Raw genomic sequence first — 17,193 nt, 5'->3', positions numbered from 1 at the left:
CTAGACCACCCAGTATGGTTTCTAGTAGATCTAGACCACCCAGTATGGTTTCTAGTAGATCTAGACCACCCAGTATGGTTTCTAGTAGATCTAGATCATTCAGTATGGTTTCTAGTAGATCTAGACCACCCAGTATGGTTTCTAGTAGATCTAGACCGCTCTGAGTATGGTTTCTAGTAGATCTAGACCACCCAGTATGGTTTCTAGTAGATCTAGACCACCCAGTATGGTTTCTAGTAGATCTAGACCACTCAGTATGGTTTCTAGTAGATCTAGACCACCCAGTATGGTTTCTAGTGGATCTAGACCACCCAGTATGGTTTCTAGTAGATCTAGACCACCCAGTATGGTTTCTAGTAGATCTAGACCACTCTGAGTATGGTTTCTAGTAGATCTAGACCACCCAGTATGGTTTCTAGTAGATCTAGACACTCAGTATGGTTTCTAGTGGATCTAGACCACCCAGTATGGTTTCTAGTAGATCTAGACCACCCACCAGTATGGTTTCTAGTAGATCTAGATCATTCAGTATGGTTTCTAGTAGATCTAGACCACCCAGTATAGTTTCTAGTAGATCTAGATCATTCAGTATGGTTTCTAGTAGATCTAGACCACTCAGTATGGTTTCTAGTATAGTTTGAAGCTAAGAGAACATGTTGGGCCACTTCTTTGGCTTCTCTAGAGACACAGGCTTTCCCTAATTAGTCTGAATCACTGGGGTTGGAATATTGGAAGTGAGGCTCACTGCACATCAACATATCTCCGTAGTACAGTTCCCATCGTATTTTTGAATGGGAATAAAATTACTAAAAGGAATATCAATTTGAGGTTTTTCGATATTTTTGTGAAAGGTTATTGTGAAAAATAAACATTTGTTTATATGCAACTAATATACCGGTATGGTCCTGTGTGATTAAATCTGCTTTGTGAAAGAAAGCATCCTAAAAAACCTGGGTCTAATCAGGGACATCAGGTCACCTGTTTTACCGCCGTTGGAAACATTAAATATAAGAGAGAGAGAGATGGAGAGATAGACGGAGACGGAGAGAGAGATGGACTTGACGATAGAAGTTCAAATCAACATGGCTGCCAATGCCAGGTGCAGTCCATCCTGTTGGTTAAGGGAACATCTCGGTAGCAGATGTTGAGACTGATGTCATACTGATGACTCTCTTAAAGAAGTTAACAAGGAGAGCCATGGCAGATCCCTGAGATGGGATCTTGTTGCTCCAAATTCCTCTCGAGATAGGAGCCTGTGGTTGTACTGGGCGGCTCCCAGGTGTGAATGTTTATGTGCAACCCCCCCCCCCCCCCCCCCCCCTCCAATTAGACCCCAGGCCATCGCTGTAAATTAGAATGTGTTCTTAGTCAACTTACCTGGTTAAGTGAGGGTTCAAATATATACAGTGTATCAAGTAAGTACTCGCCCTATTCCACAATATGTTATGCCACAAAGTCACAGCGGTTTTGTTTATTGTGTTGTTTGTCTGTGCTCTATGCAAAGTACTTTTGTCTGTGTTCTATGCAAAGTACTTTTGTCTGTGTTCTATGCAAAGCACTTTTGTCTGTGTTCTATGCAAAGTACTTGGAGTAAATGGAGTCAAGAGCAAATCCTAGGGTAATCTAGGATAGAGTACTTTGAATTATTTTATTTGAAATAACTTTATAGCGCACCAAAATGAGCAACTGCATTAATAACGGAGATTTGAGTTGCATTCGGAGTATTAGTTTTCATGTGGTTTACTGTACATGCAGTTCTCTCTTATTCATTAGCATCAGATAGCTGGGTTAGCCCCGTGACTCAGACACGTTTCACTGTCATTTAGAACGATTCAACATGGACATGTTGGAAGTTATCATTTGAAATATCAAGCATTTGTGAGAGCGGAGAGAGATAGATGTGGCAAAAAGGTTTATGACCTTTACCATTGTATTTTCTCCTAGCTCATCAGTCGGAAAGACAAGGCCACCTTTGAGAAGCTGGACTTCCTGACGTCCAAGGAGGAGAACTACAACTGCATGAGAGAGTACATCCGCTCACTCAAGATGGTTCCGTGCATCCCCTACCTTGGTGAGTTCTCCATCCCGCAGGGTTTCGTCGCCAGTGGTTCTCAAACGATTATTTGGTATAATCTTTGGTTTCATTGATCACGCTAAATAGAATACCTGAAATAATTATTATTTGCTATCAAAGTGCACCGTTCTGTCTATGCTTAACCCTTTCACTACCACACTACAGAAGGTTAACCTTTCACTACCACACTACAGGCGGTTAATCGTCTTTAACCCTAACCCTTTGTCGTGTGACAGTGAAAGGGTTAAACATGTTGTGGGTCATGAACTCTGTCTTTAGGGAACCAAAAGTGGGTGAGAACCGCTGTCCCACGCTGGTTTGGAAAGTGCAGACGTCTGGGTAGTTGAGTAGCAATGTTCTAGTCTTCCGACCACTCAAAGCACTTTACAACTTATGGCTCACATTCACCCATTCACTCATTCACTCACACACACACACACACACACACACACACACACACACACACACACACACACTCACACTCACACTCACACTCACACTCACACTCACACTCACACTGCACCGATGGTGAAGGAAGCCAACCAGTTCCGACCAACATATAATGAATTGGAACCACAAATGAGCAAGTTGTGTTTTTTCCCCCCAGATGCTCAAGGTTTGCTGCAGCTTTTCTGACAGCAACTTTCTTCTCACTTGTGGTCCAATTGATGAGGTTTCGGTCAAAATTGGATCAGTATGATGCCATATCATATAAAATGGGGTTAGAATGGTTAAGCAATACCTAGAATCAATGGGGGAAAGTGTGTGTTTTTTAATTGGAAAGCATGGAGGAACCCTGGATTCTCCTTGAAGTCAGACTTTCATCTCAATACAACTTCCCTTTGAGATTAAAAGGTCTAGTGGTCGTGCTGAGGTCTTGTGGTCTCGGAAAGGTTACAGTCTGTCTTTCATTCTGGTGTTTTATCCCCTTTCTCTCTGCCCTTTTTTGACGCAATCTGGCGTGTTCAGAGTCAAAGTGTCCAGAGTGTGTTCAGAGTCAAAGTGTCCAGAGTCAAAGTGTTCAGAGCCAAAGTGTCCAGAGTCAAAGTGTTCAGAGTCAAAGTGTCCAGAGTGTGTTCAGAGTCAAAGTGTTCAGAGTCAAAGTGTCCAGAGTCAAAGTGTTCAGAGCCAAAGTGTCCAGAGTCAAAGTGTTCAGAGTCAAAGTGTCCAGAGTGTGTTCAGAGTCAAAGTGTCCAGAGTCAAAGTGTTCAGAGCCAAAGTGTCCAGAGTCAAAGTGTTCAGAGTCAAAGTGTCCAGAGTTAAAGTGTGCAGCATTGTGCAGCACCTTGTCCAAAGTTTTCAGTTTCAGGAATGCAGCTTAGATTTCCCTTGTAAAATATCTAAGAGTTGGCAGTTCTCTCTGCCGTCATTCTAATTATCCAGTGATCTGATGTTTGGTCTAATTAGATGCAGAGGTTTACTACAGACATGGGAAACCTGGAGAAGTCATGGATTTTAAGATTGTGTTAACGTTATAAAAATAATTATACATGTTGATAACATTTTAGAATTTCTTCATACACTGGACCAATTAGGGAAAAGAAAGATTAATGTCATGCTTGTCTTCTGGAAGATTTTGTTATTTTTTAAGGAATAACAACCCAAATAACAAATGAACGCAAGCTTTAGCGTTAGTTTAGGCAGGACATGTTAGTGACATTTTCCAATCAGCTCTCAGCTGATCAGAGATGCGCAGTTTTGCGCACCCATCATAATCAAACAAAACAAGGCGGTCCATTTAAATCGTTCTGCCTGTCACTCATCGGGGCATGCTAGACTGTGCTGCTGTAGCCGACCAAGGCTGCATTGCTCCATGGTGCTGTTTAAAAACGCCTTCACCTGCATCAATCTATATCATCGTCCAGATCAGCCGTTCTCAATGTGCGGCCCGCAGGCCAATGGCGATCCTCTAAAACATTTCTGGCGGCCCGCGATGAGTATACGACTTGCAAGATGGATTACATCATCATTGCAGCTACGTTAATAACTACAGATTTCAGTGATTAACAATTTTTTTATTTATTTTTTCTTTTTTTTGTGGGCGGCCCGCAATCCAATGTTAGATCCCTAAATTGGCCCTCAGTCATCAAAACTTTGAGAACCCCTGATCTAGATACAGTATGTTCTCTACTCGACACGCTATACTGGCTTATTATGTCTCATATTTAATTGTCAGTATCGCATCATCACAGATCGTGTACCCATAGGGGTGTATTATTTCTGCTTTCGGCGAAATCTGCTACATTTGTGCATATTTGTGCTGAGAGCAACTTGAGAGCAGAGCCTATATACAGCCAAATGGTTTAATAACTATGGCGAGAGTGTTCCTGACTGAAGTCCCACATGGTAGTTGTTGAAACAAGATCTGGGACTTTCAAATCTGATATCCACCAGGAGCTTTTGTATGCAGATGCTGCCAAATATTGGTAATGGAAATTACACTAGACGTCATGGAAAAGGTGTTGTAACCCTGAATGCAGGTAGGTACAGCAACATTCATTCTCTCAATCACTGAAGACCATTTCCCCTCAATATTTGCCGGGCTGAATAATTTTCTGTTTTCTTGCCTGTTCTCCCCGTGGCGTGTTGATCAATTTCCTCTAGACAAATCATCAAGCTGAAACTGTTGCTAGTTTATAAAAATGTCTCAGTAGCATGGCAGTAGCTGCGTTACTAGTTTAACTACATTTCTCAGTAGCGTGGTGGTAACAGCGTTACTAGTTTAACTACATTTCTCAGTAGCGGGGTGGTAACGGCGTTACTAGTTTAACTACATTTCTCACTAGCGGGGTGGTAAGGGCGTTACTAGTTTAACTACTTTATATTTCTCAGTAGCGTGGTGGTAACAGTGTTACTAGTTTAACTACATTTCTCAGTAGCGTGGTGGTAACAGCATTACTAGTTTAACTACATTTCTCAGTAGCGTGGTGGTAACATCGTTACTAGTTTAACTACATTTCTCAATATCGTGGTGGTAACATCGTTACAAGTTTAACTACATTTCTCAGTAGCGTGGTGGTAACATCGTTACAAGTTTAACTACATTTCTCTGTAGCCTGGTGGTAACATCGTTACATGTTTAACTACATTTCTCAGTAGCGTGGTGGTAACAGTGTTACTAGTTTAACTACATTTCTCAGTAGCGTGGTGGTAACAGTGTTACTAGTTTAACTACATTTCTCAGTAGCGTGGTGGTAACAGCATTACTAGTTTAACTACATTTCTCAGTAGCGTGGTGGTAACAGTGTTACTAGTTTAACTACATTTCTCAGTAGCGTGGTGGTAACATCGTTACTAGTTTAACTACATTTCTCAGTAGCGTGGTGGTAACAGTGTTACTAGTTTAACTACATTTCTCAGTAGCGTGGTGGTAACAGTGTTACTAGTTTAACTACATTTCTCAGTAGCGTGGTGGTAACATCGTTACTAGTTTAACTACATTTCTCAGTAGCCTGGTGGTAACAGTGTTACTAGTTTAACTACATTTCTCAGTAGCGTGGTGGTAACAGTGTTACTAGTTTAACTACATTTCTCAGTAGCGTGGTGGTAACATTGTTACATGTTTAACTACATTTCTCAGTAGCGTGGTGGTAACAGTGTTACTAGTTTAACTACATTTCTCAGTAGCGTGGTGGTAACAGTGTTACTAGTTTAACTACATTTCTCAGTAGCGTGGTGGTAACAGTGTTACTAGTTTAACTACATTTCTCAGTAGCGTGGTGGTAACATTGTTACAAGTTTAACTACATTTCTCAGTAGCGTGGTGGTAACAGTGTTACTAGTTTAACTACATTTCTCAGTAGCATGGTGGTAACATTGTTACATGTTTAACTACATTTCTCAGTAGCGTGGTGGTAACAGTGTTACTAGTTTAACTACATTTCTCAGTAGCGTGGTGGTAACAGTGTTACTAGTTTAACTGCATTTCTCAGTAGCGTGGTGGTAACATCGTTACATGTTTAACTACATTTCTCAGTAGCGTGGTGGTAACAGTGTTACTAGTTTAACTGCATTTCTCAGTAGCGTGGTGGTAACATCGTTACATGTTTAACTACATTTCTCAGTAGCGTGGTGGTAACAGCATTACTAGTTACAGCGATACAGTTACAGATTGATTGATTGATTGATTGATTGAAAACTTTATTAACAGATTGCAGAATGGGTACAATACAGTACAGCTCAATACACACAATTGTTAAGGGGATGCAGACCAGAGAAAGACTTTCGTCTTGTTTACATCAGGGTCCCCCATTTTCAATTCATCAGGACATATATGACATACATGACATACAGATAGTCAGTACTGCTACATCTATACATTTATGACATACCAGATTTGCAAATACAGTACTGTTTGTGATACAGAAGGAGTCAGGAAAAGGGAGTATATACATTTGACGTAGAAACTGTACATTGGAGGAGGTTGGGTGGGGGGGGGTTGGGTACACTGGGATATTGACAACCATACTGGGTAATCTACATTGGAGGTGGTTGGGGGGGGGGGGCACACTGTATATACAAGCAAAACTGTACATTGAGGGGGGGGGGGGGGGAGACACTGTACAAACAAACAAAATTGTACATTGGACTATTGACAAAACCATACTAGGTAAATGACTGTACATTGGAGGGGGTTGGGTTAGGATATTTACAGGGGCCAGTGTTGAATTGCAGTCTCCCGTAGGTGTCCCTTGAGAGAGGTTTTGAAAGTGGGTAGTGATCCACATTCCTTTACAGCTTTGGGTAGGGCGTTCCACATTGATGTGGCATAATTGCGAAACGTGTTTAGTCCCTTATTTGAGCCGAATCTGGGTTTAACATGATTTGTGGAGCTCCCTCTGGTGTTGTGATCGTGGTATTCACTGACCTTTGGGAAGTATTTTGACATGTACATGGGTACCTTGGTCGTGTAGTGTATCTTGTAGACCAGGCCCATTGCAAGTTGCTGTACTCTGTCGTCTACTCTAAGCCATCCTAGGTTGTCAAAGTGGGCAGGGGTGAGGTGGGTTCTAGGAGTAAGGTCAAGCAGTAGTCTGACCAGTTTGTTTTGAGATGTTTGTAATTTTGTTTTTAGCGCCTTTGAGGTGCTTTGGTACCATGAGGTGCAAGCATAGTCGTAGTACCCCTGAATGAGTGCTCCTGCCAGAGTCTTCAGGGTATTCTTGTTTACCAGAGAGGAGATCCGGTACAAGAATCGAGTTCGTTGGTTGACTTTTTTTATTACATTGGATGCCATTTTGTCACAGGAGAGATTAGCCTCTAGGATGGAACCCAGGTAGGTAATTTCATCTTTCCTTGTGACAATATTGTCACCCACTGTAACTGAGAAGCCGTCGGTCTTGCTGAGTTTGTTATTTGAACCGAAGAGAATGGACTCTGTTTTGCCCATGTGTAATGATAGTCAGCGATAATCAGCGAGCCATATGCAGATTCTGCCTAGTTCCGAGCTGAGGGTTTTTTCAACCTGTAACTTGTTCTTGTCAGAGACCAGCAGGGCTGAGTCGTCCGCAAACAGGAACAAGTTGCAGTCACAAGCTGACGACATGTCATTTGCATAAATTAGGAACAGTAGCGGTCCTAGTATGCTTCCTTGTGGAACACCACAGCTCACTGTGAGGGGGGGGGATAGGGTACCGTTTACCTCCACCATCTGTTCCCTCCCCTCAAGGTAGGATTGCATCCAGCTCACTGACAGACTATCAAAACCAATTGCTTTTAGCTTGTCAATCAGAATGGAGCATGTTCTTGGTATCAAGGGACATCTATGGACCTCAGGGAATGTATTCCCAGTGTCAGAAATATTGGGTCTGTTACTATGCTTGAGTAAATTGTAATGAACCAAAGGAGAATGTCAATTATTATTATATTTATTATTATTTGACTGTGAATAACACCATGCTAACATTGACCAGACATGAAGATTTGCCACTGGGCTTATTCAGCACCTTCTTCAAGTGTACAAAAAACCTAAGCAAATGAATACAGGGCAGATGATTTACAGGGTTTTTTGTAGATACAGTACTGCATTTTGCCATCTGGACACATGCAATTTGAAATATGAATATAGAATTTAGAATATCAGGCCTATAAATTACCTTATTATGGGCAAGTCATACATCTATGGATCGGGCCAAATCTCCTCTTTCCAATGGCACAGGGCAGCAAAGACCATGAATGAAATCTACTGTAAGTACAGTTACTTTTGTATAATGTCCATATCTCCACCATTGTTCACCAGATTGTGACGCGTTTTTTTGTAGACGTTCACAGAAAGGTAAAGAAACAATATAATGTACGTTGTATTTTATGGCAATAACGTTCAGTCGTTACTAGTTTAACTACATTTGTCAGTAGCGTGGTGGTAGCGTCGTTACTAGTTTAACTACATTTTATTTTTCAGTAGCGTGCGTGGTGATAACAGTCTTACTAGTTTAACTACATTTTATTTCTCAGTAACGTGCGTGGTGGTAACAGTCTTACTAGTTTAACTACATTTCTCAATATTGTGGTGGTAGCGTCGTCGTTTTCGGAATCAAATTGCTTTTCAGCAATGATGGTGACATCACGTACCAATCCCTGGGATGATGCTTATGACTTGTCTGCTGCAGGGGAACACAGACACACTGGAGCTGGAGTTTATTTGATGGTAAGATAGCAGAGGGTGAGGAGGATGGGGAGGAATTGAATCACGTGAACAAACACCCCTTGTGAGAAAGATCAGCCAAGGTCCAGCCTGCCAACCTCCTCTAGTGAGGAGAAAGATCAAGGTCCAGCCTTCTAAATCAAATCAAATCAAATTTATTTGTAAGGCCCGACAACACACGTTAATGTCCCCATGGGCCGGACACATCTTCTTTACAAGTCAAGAAGAAACATAACAATAAGTCAAGAACAAAACAAGAACACCATAAGGTCCAACAAATGTAAAATAAATGCAAAATAAATGAATGAACACTCCCAGACATACCCCATGCGAAGGTAAGGAAAAACTCACTAAAACCTAACAATAGGGGGAAAATGCACCACAGGCAGTGTGGAGGAGAGAAACCTTAGAAGGGCCATTCAAGGAGGGATCTCCCTTCTTAGATGTCGGTGATAGTAGTGTTGCAGACTGACAGTTGGTAAGCATGCACTCATGTGTGTAGTGAAACACAGATGAGTGCATGCAATAGCAACTGAACATTTTGAAAGATTAAAGATAGAGCTGATAGCGAATCTATTTGAGGCACAGGGGCGTCGCAAAGAGGGTCGCGTCCTCCCCCTCTTAATCACGGGACGTTCAACACTCGGTCATCGCTCCGAGACAGCCGGAGACAGGGAGATAGGGGGCGGCGCAGAGAGGGTCGCAACCTCCCCGACATCATTGCGGGACGTCCAGCAGTCCGGTCATCACTGCGAGACAGCCGGAGACAGGGAGACAGGAGGGCACGCAGAGAGGGTCGCATCCTCCCAGTCTTCATCACGGGACGTCCGGCACTCCGGTCAACACTCCGGGACAGCAACTCACAGGGAGACAGGGAGACGGGACAGGCGTTAGACAGCTTGTAGTGGGCGGACATAGCAATAGATACAAGTGGTAAGCATATATGTGAATAGAATAGAAGTACTTAACCCAGCAATGAAACCACGTTGACAGACCACAAACCATGTTGACAGACCACAAACCATGTTGACAGACCACGGACAGAAGACGGTAAGGAGCTGATCCATGGCCTCGGTGGTGCACGTAGAACAGTCACTGCAATCTTGGCCAAGACCCAGAGACATCCATCACCTTGGTCAGCACTACGAGACAAGCACTCAGAGAGATGGGGGGGGGGGGGGGGGTGGCAGGGGGGGGGAAGTGAGGAAAAAGATCAATGTCCAGCCTGCCAACCTCCTCTAGTGAGGAGAAAGATCAAGGTCCAGCCTGCCAACCTCCTCTAGTGAGGAGAAAGATCAAGGTCCAGCCTGCCAACCTCCTCTAGTGAGGAGAAAGATCAATGTCCAGCCTGCCAACCTCCTCTAGTGAGGAGAAAGATCAATGTCCAGCCTGCCAACCTCCTCTAGTGAGGAGAAAGATCAAGGTCCAGTCTGCCAACCTCCTCTAGTGAGGAGAAAGATCAAGGTCCAGCCTGCCAACCTCCTCTAGTGAGGAGAAAGATCAAGGTCCAGTCTGCCAACCTCCTCTAGTGAGGAGAAAGATCAAGGTCCAGTCTGCCAACCTCCTCTAGTGAGGAGAAAGATCAAGGTCCAGCCTGCCAACCTCCTCTAGTGAGGAGAAAGATCAAGGTCCAGCCTGCCAACCTCCTCTAGTGAGGAGAAAGATCAAGGTCCAGCCTGCCAACCTCCTCTAGTGAGGAGAAAGATCAAGGTCCAGCCTGCCAACCTCCTCTAGTGAGGAGAAAGATCAAGGTCCAGTCTGCCAACCTCCTCTAGTGAGGAGAAAGATCAAGGTCCAGCCTGCCAACCTCCTCTAGTGAGGAGAAAGATCAAGGTCCAGCCTGCCAACCTCCTCTAGTGAGGAGAAAGATCAAGGTCCAGCCTGCCAACCTCCTCTAGTGAGGAGAAAGATCAATGTCCAGCCTGCCAACCTCCTCTAGTGAGGAGAAAGATCAAGGTCCAGTCTGCCAACCTCCTCTAGTGAGGAGAAAGATCAAGGTCCAGCCTGCCAACCTCCTCTAGTGAGGAGAAAGATCAAGGTCCAGTCTGCCAACCTCCTCTAGTGAGGAGAAAGATCAAGGTCCAGTCTGCCAACCTCCTCTAGTGAGGAGAAAGATCAAGGTCCAGTCTGCCAACCTCCTCTAGTGAGGAGAAAGATCAAGGTCCAGCCTGCCAACCTCCTCTAGTGAGGAGAAAGATCAATGTCCAGCCTGCCAACCTCCTCTAGTGAAGAGAAAGATCAAGGTCCAGTCTGCCAACCTCCTCTAGTGAGGAGAAAGATCAATGTCCAGCCTGCCAACCTCCTCTAGTGAAGAGAAAGATCAAGGTCCAGCCTGCCAACCTCCTCTAGTGAGGAGAAAGATCAAGGCCCAGCCTTCTCAGAGAAAGATCAATGCCCAGCCTGCCCAAATATTGATATGCAGTGGCAGAAACTTGTTTCCATAGAGAGAGGTACATACTCACATACCCCTCCCCCCCCCCCCCACCCCCCACACGTATTTATTTATTTTTAGTTTGTTGCCAAATTGTATTTGGAGCATTGAGAGCAGAGAACACAGCTTGTTCTTTAATCAACAATTGAACTGAAAAATGTGTACCTGCCTATCTGTTTGACTGACACTTTTATTGATCACTGAGATGGCATTGATTTGGAATAAAGTAAATCAAAGATCTTCGATGTAGTAAACTACTTTTGCCATGTTGCTGTAGTTAAGCTTGCTACATATCTAATTTAATAGAGTAACTAGGTCGTTTAGCTCACGGCACTTTCCAAGCAGCTTGGCCAACAGAACACCAGTTTCTGTTCCAATGCTATTGTGATGTCCATGTCAAATAAAATAAACTTAACTATACTTGGCATGTCAAGAATATCAAATTGAATATCAGTACAAAGCTGTATTCCAGCGGCAGATGGAGGTAACCATAGAAACCGTGGAAAGTATGACGCAGGGCCGGCCCTAGGCGTAGGCGTTCGAGGCACAAGGCGGCACACGGCGGGAGGAACGATGAGTTCCCCCCACGTCGCTGCTCCTTTAACCGTCCTCCGTGTATTGAGATGTCCACACTGAGATGCCAATTAAAGACTCAAAAGATTCCTTTTCTTTTAAGATCAGTCAGGAAGGGCCCAGAATCTCGACGAGTGACATGTATGTAAGAGCTGAGGTATTTACGTGCTCTTCTTTTGAAGTCATCGCTCAAGGACAGCAGGTTCTCAAGCTGAGAGCGATGTGAAAGCCATTACTGAAGAGCTGCTATTCAGTCCAGTGTGTATTCAGGCAAACAGACAGACGTGACTCATAGCAAATCATGCTAAATAGATAAAGCAAACCGTCTTCATAATGTCAAAAGTTTTTCCCTGGTGAAACTTGAGATACTGAGTGGTATAGATTACAATTAATTCATTCTCTAACACCGTTTGTACTTCCCCCTCTGGAAAAACTTCCACTAAAGCCGAAATAACAACTTTGAATGCATGGATAACAATAATGTACTTGTACTTTGATAGGATAAGTAAATGTGCCATCTCCAACTCGTATACAAGTTACCTTGATAGGCAAGTGGATATCTTCTTTTTCTCTTCTCAGTCTAATACCCAAGGTTATTATAGTTAACTCAAACTAAACTAAAAGTGAAATAGTTTAAAGTTTTTGCCAATTTGGTCAAACGTGTCAACATAGAAAGCATGGAGAGGCATTGGTGCACATGGTTTATTGAGACTGGGATGTCTACATGACTGAGTCGATTGGCTTCACAAAGTGATTTGTTTGTATTACTCAAACAAACTATTCTCAATTTCTTAAATCTTCCTAAACTAAAGCTAAACAATAAAAACTAAACTGAAACTAGCAAACCCGATGGTTTGACAAACGGCGATGTTGTTGCACTGCAGTCCCTTCTCTCTTGACCCAGTTTTCAGGTCCAGTGTGACACAGTGCTGGGCACGTTAGACTGGCATGATTTTAATGACTCCAGGCAAGAGCATCTCACACAGCCCACCAGGGGTCTTTATTAATTTGCTTTCTTTATCAATCTGCTTTGCCCAATAACGACCGGCCTGGTAGGAACGACCCCCACTGGCCTTTTGTCTTTTGTTGTGCGGTAAAGTGTTGGCGGACATTAGAGGAGAGGCTTGGTAGGATACCGGCTTGATGCCTGGGCAGGTCAAGGGTCAGATCTCCTCTTTGTTTGACTGATGGCTTCACACTGGGTGATGTGATAAAGATTGTCACGCCCCCCCCCCCCCCCCCCCCCCCCCCATCACCACCACATCCCCACCACTGCTTTTTAAGTGTGACTGTCTGGGAAGGGAGGGCGTAGTTTGGTCCTGGGCCAATTTTTTTCTTCTCTGATGAAACAATAAAGAATACAGAGCTTCATGCACTTGTAGTCCCTCATTCTGCTTCTCCCCTGCCTAAGTACTATGCAGCAACCGCAACAGACATGTATTTAAAACCTGTGTATCTTAAATAATTGGATGACAAACTATTGCTTGTTCCCTCTTGATGGCTGAAAAGAGAACACACATTTTATTTCCCTCACAAGATTTCCACTAGGGGGTGGAGCAATTTTGCTGCAGTCATGCAACAGGTTTGCAGGCAGAAGTCTTGTTCTACAGTTCTATATGTACGTATTTTGTGAGGTATCACCACAGAGCACCACAGTTTCACTCACGCCAGGGCAAAAACACATACACATCGCTTGTAGAGCTGCCGCGGTATTGATTATTTCCTTATCGCACAAATTTGCAAAATATTTCCTACCGCCGCGGTTTTTACCGCACGCACACAAAAAATTAAAAAAAAAGTTTGAATGCATTTTTTTTTTTTTAGTAGTAGTCTACTCTTTATAGCATATAGCCTGCCTCTAGTCTAAATGTCTATCTTTAGAGGATGACTTTGCAGCATGAATATTGTTTGGGATTCGGCAAGCACGCATTAGTTATTGAAAGTGAAACACGGATGCGCAGTTCACTCGGTGTCGCGGGCACCCCCCGACCCTTTCTTATTATTATTACTATAAAGTTACTACTTTATAATAAAGGCATTCGTTTTGTGGCATTGACATTATATAGTTATGCGTTCAATAACATCAGCGTATTTACCGGACCATAGCAAGCAATACTCTATTCATATCTCAGTTCCTTTCTTTGCTCAGAGCGTGCCGAGTTGTCCCATTCTGCGGTCTGTTAATAAAGTTTTCAATCAGACAAGTGTATAGAACGAAGGGCTTTTATTATAACATTCGTTGCAGACAGTAAAATCATTATGTCTCGTTTAGTACTCCTGAAGAGCGATGATAGTCCCACTCCGGCGGAGAGTTAAAGCGTTATTAGCTGTTGTGATGAACTGACATTCAGGACGTAAAAACGGTGTGACGCGTCTCTCTTCTGACCAATCAGTGGTCTGCAATGTTTCACGTGACTTTTCTGGTACCCAATAGGGTCGCTTGGAACCTCGATAGACGAGTAGGGTATATCTGCAGAGCCGCAAGCCCAACGAGAGGAGGGTAAATTATTATTATTATTATAAAAAACAGCGGTGACGCGGTATTCAGCCTACTCTGCGGTGGCCGTGATGTAACAGCGATACCGCGGTAATGCGGTAATCGCGGCAGCTCTAATCGCTTGCACAAGATCGCTTGCACAACAGTAGTCGTTCATTCATGAAAAAAGAGCCAGACTCCATAGACACAAGGAGAAGTTTGATCAACCCCCCGGCCCCCACACACTCCCCGGTGTAAACAGTTGTATGGTACTGTACACCGTGTCTGAAATGTCTGCTTTTCAGCATGGCAGCCACGTTTTGCAGAGCATCAGCAAAACCAACTAAGCGTGTTTGCATTTTATTTGATAGTATAAACTAATTAGTCCTTCACATTTTACTGCATTATTTTAGTTTTTGTATTTTGGAGTGGTCAGTTTTTCAGGTGTTTTGTGCATTGGTCTTTGTTGTATCTTCATCTGGGATGCAGTTTCTGGTGGGGCATGTCGTGGTTGGGGTTGAGTGTATTTGGATTGTCTGCTGGGTGTGGTGATTGAGCGTGGGCTGTCCTTGTGGGTGTGTGGGCCTCTGGGATCCCGTGGCTGCTGGCGCCTTCGGCTGGGCCTTTACCGGACCTTTCCTGGAGTTGGGTGCTGGTCTCTTGCATGTGCTTTGATGGATTTTGGTCGGTTTTCATCGCTGGGTTCCCTCGGTTCGCTGGTGTTTTGGGGATTCCTTGCGTGTGGGGCCTCGTTACAGCTTCTGCTGTGTTTCGGGGGGTCCCGGTGTCATCTCGGACCTTCCGCTGTTGTGTCTGTCTGCTTGAGTGTTTTGGGTTGTTACCTTGCTGCGTGGCTCCTTTGTCGAGGCTGCAGGTCCTGTCATTCCTCTGTGGAGTGTGGAGTCCGCTGGTTTCCTCGTGGTGGCGGGGGCAATGGGGGCGGCCCACGGGGGTGGCACTCCCGACGCCATGCATGGTGGTGGGTGTGATGGTGGATGGCGTGTGAGTGGCATAACTCTTGTTGTGGCCAAGACTGTCGTGTTTTGACTCGCATGTCCATTCGGGATGGTTTCGGTGGTCCACTGGAAGAATGTTTTTCTGGACCGGCATAAAAAAACATTTTGAGGCGGTGTGTTGTTCGCGTTGTCGTCCACCATTGTGGCACCGTGTCTGTCATTGTGCGTGGTGGTGGGGGTGTCGTTTCTGTGGGCTGCCTTGTTGCCTCTGGTCCTGGTGGCCTTGCCATTGCGGGGAGATCGGTTGGTTCTATGTTTTTGCTTTAGGATTCTGCGGAGGAGTGGCGGGTCGTGTGCTCCATGGCTGTGCCGTGCCGGGAGGGGTTGTGCGCCGGGGCAACGATTCTGGATGTTCGGGCGGATGGACATGGTGGTGGTTGGATGGGGGGGGGGGGGGGGGGGGGCATTGTGGATGGCACTGGGACCTTTGGGACTGGCCGGGGTTCATCGAGGCACGTGCGGGAGACTGGTGTTCGGCTCTGGGGGAGGTTTTGGGGGGTGGGGGTCCCGGGGGTTCACATGCTTGTGCGCACTGGGATGTTTCATGTTTGATCATTGTATTTGGTGAATGGTCCAGGTGTATTCCGGCTGTTCGTGTTTTCCTTCGGTCATGACATGCTTTTTTTTTTCTTGAATGGGGATGTGGTGAGGATTGATGTGTGGGGGACTGGCTGTTCAGGGGGGGTTCACATGCTTTTGAGCAACACTATACTTATTGTACTTATTTTATGCCTATTCTTATGTCTGCACTTTCTACATTGCACTACTGTTATTGTCTTTTATACTGAATTGTATGCATTGCTGTTATTTTGTCAACTGTATGCTAATTATATGCCTATATAAATGTTATGCTATTTGCTGTAAAGCACTTTGAGCTGCAATCCATGTATGACAGGTGCTATATAAATGCATTTATTATTATTATTATTATTATTATTATTATTATTATTATTATTATTATTATTATTATTATTATTATTATTATTATTATTATTATTATTATTATTATTATTATTATTATTATTATTATTATTACATAAGTAAGTAGAGGCAGCCATGACTCCAACCCAGAAGAATAATCAAATTAATTTCTGGTGGTATCTTTGAAAATGGTCATTTTCTACCTTGAGAGGTGGTACCTTGAGAATCAGTTTTGACTTGAATTTTAATACAATCTTAATTGTACAAATTACACAAAGGTTTGGGTTTTATGACTTGACAATTGAATATTTCGGGTGAAGGAGGACTTTTGTTATTTTCTAACAATATCATGTTCTAGGTTGGGGGTTGATGATTCCTCCTTCCATTTTTAAAGTAACATGAATATAAAGGTTAGTTAGTAAAGTATACTTTTTTTCTTGTATAATGTCAGATAGCAATCTCTAAATCCAAAATAGATTTATATAGTTTGGGAATAAATGCCCTTAATTATACAGCCATGTGACCAATTTGAGTCATATAAAATTGTACCACAATCTCTGTAATTTTCACAAAGTTTCAAAGCCATAGGACAAAGCTATGAAGTCCCAGTCCCATGCGCTTTAACCCCTAATGATGGGTCTGCTAAACTCTCATTCTTGAGGTATTTGAGTCATGTGTGCGCATCCGTCTGTCTTGTTACAATATCTTTTCATATTGAAAACTGTCTCCAAAGCTAATGCCCATTCAGCATCTGCAATTAGAGAAACAATCCACTTTTTGTTCCTGAGTCATGTCCTGCCAACCTAAACTGTTCAATAATATCATCTCCTGTTTATTGTAAATACTCATTATTGCCCTTAGAGTACAGCATTTTGATTAAGATAATAACGGCTGGCCACAATGAGTTCTCCTATGAGCCAATGGACTCTGTATCAAAGGACAGCTTGTTATCATCTCTATTCCTGGTTCAATTAAATCGAGAAGAAAATGGGGACGCTTCAATTGATCGCACATGTCGCAGTGCTAAGCGATAGAATTTATGCAAAAGTGTGTCTCATG

The 17,193-nt window shown here is 43.5% G+C and overlaps 1 protein-coding gene across 1 annotated transcript in view; it reads left to right on the top strand.

Annotated features, from left to right (window-relative positions):
• LOC311236352 (ras-specific guanine nucleotide-releasing factor RalGPS1) overlaps positions 1-17,193 on the top strand; it is a gene marked incomplete at its 5' end in the record, with an annotated part of 298,894 nt that overhangs the window by 111,411 nt on the left and 170,290 nt on the right. The window contains 1 exon segment of the mRNA XM_084324001.1: positions 1,945-2,071. Coding sequence (XP_084180127.1) covers positions 1,945-2,071 — 127 coding nt within the window.

The sequence above is a fragment of the Notolepis coatsorum genome, assembly GCF_963971535.1.
Source record: "Notolepis coatsorum genome assembly, chromosome: 11".
In the NCBI taxonomy this organism is placed as follows: Eukaryota; Metazoa; Chordata; class Actinopteri; order Aulopiformes; family Paralepididae; genus Notolepis; species Notolepis coatsorum.
Note: the sequence above shows the minus strand (reverse complement) of the source record. Positions and strands in the feature narration are given on the sequence as shown.